The sequence below is a fragment of the Centroberyx gerrardi genome, chromosome 21, assembly GCF_048128805.1.
Source record: "Centroberyx gerrardi isolate f3 chromosome 21, fCenGer3.hap1.cur.20231027, whole genome shotgun sequence".
In the NCBI taxonomy this organism is placed as follows: domain Eukaryota; kingdom Metazoa; phylum Chordata; class Actinopteri; order Beryciformes; family Berycidae; genus Centroberyx; species Centroberyx gerrardi.
Window position 1 is genome coordinate 1,039,456 of NC_136017.1, and position 7,500 is coordinate 1,046,955.

Genomic DNA, 7,500 nt, shown 5'->3' on the forward strand with positions numbered 1-7,500 from the left:
TTACATTCACACACTACACTTACCACACTACATTACCCAGAATCCCTTCAATACAAACAAGACACAACTTCCTGGTTTGGAACGTTCCAAATACGTAGCGGGGAACTTTCCATGCAAAGCTAACAACAAGACTTCACTTAGCTTGCTAGTAAACCTGCTAGCTAACAGCTAGTGATAGTTCCTGTCTGGCTACTGAACACTGTCACCCAGCAGAAACAAAGGCACAATCATTGTGGTACGCTCCTTACGGTGAAGAGAGGCATCATGGGAAATGTAGTTCTGACACAGTCTTGTACATTGTAAGCTTTTTCCCTCAAAGGTTACGAACATGTAAGATGATTTTCAACACAATCTATTGCTTTGTTTAGTTGATATAAGTCCTAGTTCCTTTAGTCCTAGTTTCTTTATTCCTTTAGCCCTAGTTCCTTTAGCCCTAGTTCCTTTAGTCCTAGTTCCTTTAGCCCTAGTTCCTTTAGTCCTAGTTTCTTTATTCCTTTAGTCCTAGTTCCTTTAGTCCTTCTTCCTTTAGCCCTTAGCTTTATTTTAGTACTCCTAGTTCCTTAAGTCCTTAAGTCCTATTACTTTTAGTCCTAGTTCCTTTGGCCCTAGCTTATTTAGTGCTTCAGTCCTAGTCCCTTTAGTCAAGTTCCTTTATTCTGTTAGTCCTAATTCCCTTAGTACTAGTTCCTTGAGTCCTTTAGTCCTACTTCCTTTAGCCCTAGTTCCTTTGGCTCTAGAACTAGTTCCATTAGTTCTAGTTAATTTAGTCCTAGTTGCTTTAGTCCTAGTTCATTTAGTCCTTTAGTCCTAGTTCCCTTAGTCCTAGTATCTTTAGCCCTAGTTCATTTAGTCCTCATTCCTTTAGCCCTAGTTCCTTTATTCCTAGTTCCCTTTTCCTTTAGCCCTAGTTCCTTTAGTCTGAGTTCCTTTATTCCTAGTTCTTTTAGTCCTTTAGTCTGAGTTCCTTTATTCCTAGATATTTTAGCCCTAGTTCATTTAGTCCTAGTTCCTTATAGTCCTAGTTCCTTTAGCCCTAGTTCCTTTAGTCCTAGTTCCTTTAGCCCTAGTTCCTTTATTCCTAGTTCCCTTTTCCTTTAGCCCTAGTTCCTTTAGTCTGAGTTCCTTTATTCCTAGTTCTTTTAGTCCTTTAGCCCTAGTTCATTTAGTCCTAGTTCCTTTAGTCCTAGTTCCTTTAGTCCTAGTTCCTTTAGCCCTAGTTGTACTCCACAACAGAAGTTCTAACTCACCACACACTGCACTGCCATAAAACTCCCAGCAGATTCCCGGATCGCCCTCCAACCTTCCCTGTAGGTCAGAGAGATAGTCTGGAGAGAGAGAGAGAGAGAGAGAGAGAGAGAGAGAGAGAGAGAGAGAGAGAGAGAGAGAGAGAGAGAGGAAGAGAGAGAGAGAGAGAGAGGAAGAGACAGAGAGATAGAGGGGAAGAGAGAGAGAGAGTTAGTGGTTTTTGTGGATGATCAAAGAGCCGACCAATCAGAGAGGATGAATGCAGTGAGATGAAAACAATGGAGCAACACACACACACACACACACACACACATACTGTCAGAGAGGGAAGACGATGAGTGTGTGTGTGTGTGTGTGTGTTCAGACGGAGCCAGCTCGTCGCGGCGCTTGGCGCTGACTAGACGGACACAGGCAGGGTGTGTGTGTGTGTGTGTGTGTGTGTGTGTGTGTGTGTGTGTGTGTGTGTGTGTGTGGCAGTAAGCTGCTCTAGGATTCAGCAGCCAAGCCTCATTAAACCCCTCTGGAGAGAGAGAGAGAGAGAGAGAGCGAGAGAGAACAAATACAGGCAGGGAATGGTAATCAGACAGGCGGGCGGGCGAGCGAGTGAACGCACACACACACACACACACACACACACACAGCAGTCAGACTGCATCGCTCTCCTCTCGTCTATTTTCTTCCTGTTTACTCTGTCGATTTCCCACTCTCTCTCTCCCGCTAAATCAGTTTTGTCCTCTTTTTTTCGTTCTCTCTCTTTTCATGTCTTCCTCAGTTCATCCCCCTCTCCCTCGCTCTCCCTTTTTTCATCCCTCTTTCTCTCCCTCTCTCTCTCTCTCCTTCTCTTTGTATCTCTCCTCCTCTGTCTCTTTTCTCTCTCATTCCTCCATGTCCTGTGACATCATCACTCCGCAGCGCCACCTAGATTAACGTTATTGTACTGCTGCATCTATAGGCCTGTGTGTGTGTGTGTGTGTGTGTGTGTGTGTGTGTCTGTCTCTGAGTGTGTGTGAAAGAGAGAGAGAGAGAAAGAGAGCGAGAGGACGACATGCTGAGTGCTGAATCTCGCCCCATTTAACAACTCCACTGTTTTCGCGTGTGTGTGTTTCTTACAATCACCAGCAAATAACAAGGAGGCAGACCGATACACACACACACACACACACACACACACACACACACACACACACACACACTTCCCTCTGTGGTCTCTCAGCTTCCACATTAACACTCGTCCTCTCCTCTCAGCTTCTCTCCCTCTTTCTCTTCTCTTTCTTTCTCTCTCTCTCTCTCTCTCTCTCTCTCTCTCTCTCTCTCTCTTTAACCCCCCCCCCCCCACCCCCCACCCCACCCCACCTTCCAGGAAGGTTTCCATGGCAGCGCTGTGGGTCATGTTGATTGGTCCTCGTCCGGAGTAGTGGGTGAGGGTGGGGTCGGCTCCGCAGGCCAGCAGGAAGCGCACCACCTCCACATGGTCGTTCTCCACCGCGTCGTGCAGCGGCCTGGAGGAGGAGGGGGTGGGGGGGGGGGGGGTGAGGGGCGGAGTCAGTCGGTATAATGAGACAAACAAGTAAACAGTACACATGCCCCTGGCCCCCGGTTGGACCAATCAGGAACAAGCATGTCACCTTGTTTTGAGATGTTGCCTTGTTTAGTTGATATACGACCTAGTTCCATTAGTCCTGGTTCCTTTAGCCCTACTTCCTTTAGTCTTAATCTGTTTACTCCTAGTTCCTTTAGCCCTGGTTCCTTTATCCCTGGTTCCTTTAGCTCTGGTTCCTTTAGCCCTACTTCCTTTAGTCTTAATCTGTTTAATCCTGGTTCCTTTAGCCCTAGTTCCTTTAGCCCTGGTTCCTTTAGCTCTGGTTCCTTTAGCCCTAGTTCCTTTATCCCTGGTTCCTTTAGTTCTAATCTGTTTGATCCTAGTTCCTTTAGCCCTGGTTCCTTTAGTCCTAGTTCTTTTATTCCTAATTCCTTTAGTCCGAGTTCCTTTAGCCCTACTTCCTTTAGACCTAATCTGTTTAGTCCGAGTTCCTTTAGCCCTACTTCCTTTAGACCTAATCTGTTTAGTCCGAGTTCCTTTAGCCCTACTTCCTTTAGACCTAATCTGTTTAGTCCTAGTTCCTTTAGTCCTAGCTAGCTTGAGCTGTAGCTGTAGTTCCACCTTGGGCCAATCAGTGTCATTTTGAATGCTGAATGCAGCGGTGAGATGCATCATTTCCCCCAAGTTTTGTCAAAATCAGACCAGTGGTGTCTGAGGTTTTGCACATGGATGAGCGAACAAGTGATGTAATGCCCTGTAATGTTTCTCCTGATCGGCTTTTTCACCCTTAACACACAAGAGCCGAGTGATGAAACATCTGACTTCATGTTTTACAGCAAACAAAACATTGTAATGTCGACCACAAACCAAAACTCCAGCCAGTAGTTAAGAGCTGTGACCACAAAATGACTGATGTGATGAAAATTATTCATGTTGTTGGTTTTATTTGAAATCTATCATACCTACACTGGACTGCAGCTATTTCCTGTTGGTGATGTCAGAATTCAGGAAGTCGAGAAATCAGTCCAACACCAAACCCCGAGTTCCCAAGTAGAGTTTACCGTCTGAAAGCTGAGCGAACAGTATTTTCTGTAGTATTTACCGTCTGGAACCTGAGCTGGATAGTATTTGCAGAAAATGTACGTTATTCCTTTAATTTGGGGCTGTTGACGGATGAATATGAAATCTGACCCAGAGCCAGAGGAGGAGAGCCAAGCCTACTGAGATCTGAGGTTTGTCATTCTGTCATCGGCAGACAGAGCCATTGGCAGCGAACGAGAAATTGATTTTAAAGTATTGAATGGCTGTCTGAGCTTTTACATCCGAAATAGCTTTATTTCATTGTCGCTCTAACACTTCTGTTCCAGGAAATGTGATCATATAACAGTAAAATCACCCTGGGTCATGTTAATACGTCTACTGCCCATTCACTGTAACAGTATGAGCGCTTGTTTTATGAGGATATAATCAGCACATTTTCTGCTTCTGGTCCATTCCCAGGACAATAAAATGAAACTCATCTGGATGTAAAATCTTAAAGAAACTCTGAGTACGTTTACATGCACATTTATAATCTTATCTTCATCCGATTAAGGCAATACAAAGACTTTAGCAACTGGCAAGGAAGAAGTCAGACAAGGACTAGGACTAAAGGAACTAGAGCTAAAGGAATTAGGACAAATGGGCTAAAGGAACTAGGACTAAAGGAATTAGGACAAAAGGACTAAAGGAACTAGGACTAAAGGAATTAGGACAAAAGGACTAAAGGAATTAGGACAAAAGGACTAAAGGAACTAGGACTAAAGGAACTAGGACTAAAGGAATTAGGACAAAAGGACTAAAGGAACTAGGACTAAAGGAATTAGGACAAAAGGACTAAAGGATCTAGGACTAAAGGAACTAGGACTAAAGGAATTAGGACAAAAGGACTAAAGGATCTAGGACTAAAGGAACTAGGACTAAAGGAATTAGGACAAAAGGACTAAAGGAACTAGGACTAAAGGAACTAGGACTAAAGGACTAAAGGATCTAGGACTAAAGGAACTAGGACTAAAGGAATTAGGACAAAAGGACTAAAGGAACTAGGACTAAAGGAACTAGGCTTTAAGGAACTAGAACTAAAAGAACTAGGGCTAAACAAACTAAAACTAAAGGAACTGGGACTAAACAAAGTTGGATTATCTTAACCAGAGTACTAGTAGGATTTCAGCACATTTCACTGTCTTATGCTTAACACTGACAATTCATGCAGACTTTGCTTTGCATTGCTTCGATCTATCAAAAGTGTGTTTTGGGGACATTCTGGATGTTTCCTACCTGGTTCCGTCCTGGGAGCTGCAGTTGACGTCGGCTCCGTGCTCCACCAGGTGGCGCACGATGCCCAGCCAGCCGCGGGCGCAGGCTTCATGCAGCGCGCAGTAACCTGCGTTGTCCCTGTGGTTCACATCACACACACGCCTCTCCAGACAGTACAGCACCACCTCCTAGGAGACGAGGAGACAAGGAGACAGCGTTAGTAATGGAATGAGTCCACAAACCGCAGTACAGCACCACCTCCTAGGAGACAAGGAGACAGCGTTTGTAATGGAATGAGTCCACAAACCGCAGTACAGCACCACCTCCTAGGAGACGAGGAGACAGCGTTTGTAATGGAATGAGTCCACAAACCGCAGTACAGCACCACCTCCTAGGAGACGAGGAGACAGCGTTAGTAATGGAATGAGTCCACAAACCGCAGTACAGCACCACCTCCTAGGAGACGAGGAGACAGCGTTCGTAATGGAATGAGTCCACAAACCGCAGTACAGCACCACCTCCTAGGAGACAAGGAGACAGCGTTAGTAATGGAATGAGTCCACAAACCGCAGTACAGCACCACCTCCTAGGAGACAAGGAGACAGCGTTAGTAATGGAATGAGTCCACAAACCGCAGTACAGCACCACCTCCTAGGAGACAAGGAGACAGCGTTCGTAATGGAATGAGTCCACAAACCACAGTACAACACCACCTCCCAGGAACAAGGACATAAGGAGACGCCTTTAGTAATGGAATGGGCCCAAAGACTATAGTACAACACCACTGGCTAGACAAGGATACAAGGAGATTTTAATAATGGAATGGATCCCTGGAATTTCTACCTCCAAAAAAAGGGTTGTCAAAATTTCTATCTGCTACACAAGGAGATAAGGTGCTGTTACTAATGGGATGGGACCATAGATAAAATACTGTCTCTTATAAAGTCACAAGGACACAATGTTAGTAATGGAATGTGTCCATATAGACCAACATGCAGACCTCCTAAACCAGGAGATGAAGAGAGGAAAGCTTCTCAGAAATGGAACGAAACCTCCCTCGCTCTCTTTTTTTCTGCTCTCTCTGGAATGATTGCCCCTTGAAAAAAAAGCATTGTGTGTGTGTGTGTGTGTGTGAGTGTGTTTGTGTGTGTGTGTGTGTGTGTGTTTGTGTGTGTGTGTGTGTGTGTGTGTGTGTGTGTGTGTGCGCAATGGAGCTGTGATGGATGACGGCTTCATTTGCAAACCGAGCTCGTTAACTTTACCATCACACCTCAACCAGAGAGAGAGAGAGAGAGAGGAGAGAGCGAGGCAGGGTGACACTTGTGAGCCATGACAAGCATTGTAACGACGCACATGAAATATTCAGACAGAGTGTGTGTGTGTGTGTGTATGCGTGTGTGTGTATGCGTGTGTGTGTGTGTGTGTATGTCAGCTGAGCACAAGGCCATGAGCCAGCGGCGGCTCGATCGCCCATGCAACTGACAAGAGAGCGACAGAGCAAAGTGTGAAGGTGACTCTGTGTGTATGCACACACACACACACACACACACACACACACACACACACACACACACACACACCTTCCCAAACTGCCTTCAGAACCAAAATAATTTTTATTTCTCAAATGAATTCTCCCTCTCTCTCTCTCTCTCTCTCTCTCTCGCTCTCTCTCTCTGTCTATTGTAGCTTAAATATCACACTACTGTATAATAATGTATTATAATGTTAAAAAAAATACATGTATTAAAAAAATGTGATTTGATTAGATCAGATTTAGCCAGTGCAGCAGGTACTGGTCTGGTTACATTCAGATCACATCCACTGTTTGCAGATGATGTCGTCCTTCTGGCTTCATCAGGTCGTGATCTGTGATGTGCAGTGGAGCGATTTGGGATGAGACCGTGGTTCTCTAACTGAAACATGGAGGAGTTCAGGGATCTCAGGTCTGATTCTGATCATGAGATTTACTGCAGGTTAGCTGCAGTGATGCAGTGATGCAGTGATGCAGTGATGCAGTGATGCAGTGATGCAGTGATGCAGTGATGCATCAGACCGAGGAGGAGAAGAGAGAGCTGAGCCACAAAGAAAACTCTGATTTACTGATCGATCTTCATTCAGACTCTCAGCTGTGGAGGAACTCCTCAGGGTGACGTGAGGTTTCTCCTCAGGGTGACGTGAGGTTTCTCCTCAGGGTGACGTGAGGTTTCTCCTCAGGGTGACGTGAGGTTTCTCCTCAGAGTGACGTGAGGTTTCTCCTCAGGGTGACGTGAGGTTTCTCCTCAGGGTGACGTGAGGTTTCTCCTCAGTGACATGAGGTTTCTCCTCAGGGTGACGTGAGGTTTCTCCTCAGGGTGACATGAGGTTTCTCCTCAGGGTGACGTGAGGTTTCTCCTCAGGGTGACATGAGGTTTCTCCTCAGG

General features: G+C 45.5%; 1 protein-coding gene across 1 annotated transcript in view; it reads right to left on the minus strand.

The window, feature by feature from the left end:
- LOC139917614 (BCL-6 corepressor-like) overlaps window positions 1-7,500 on the minus strand; it is a 49,119-nt gene that overhangs the window by 5,660 nt on the left and 35,959 nt on the right. The window contains exons 8-10 of the mRNA XM_078291230.1: window positions 5,102-5,268; window positions 2,599-2,744; window positions 1,248-1,325 (exon numbers count right to left, since the gene is read on the minus strand). Of these exons, the coding sequence (XP_078147356.1) occupies window positions 1,248-1,325; window positions 2,599-2,744; window positions 5,102-5,268 (391 nt within the window). The remainder of the gene's footprint in view (window positions 1-1,247; window positions 1,326-2,598; window positions 2,745-5,101; window positions 5,269-7,500) is intronic.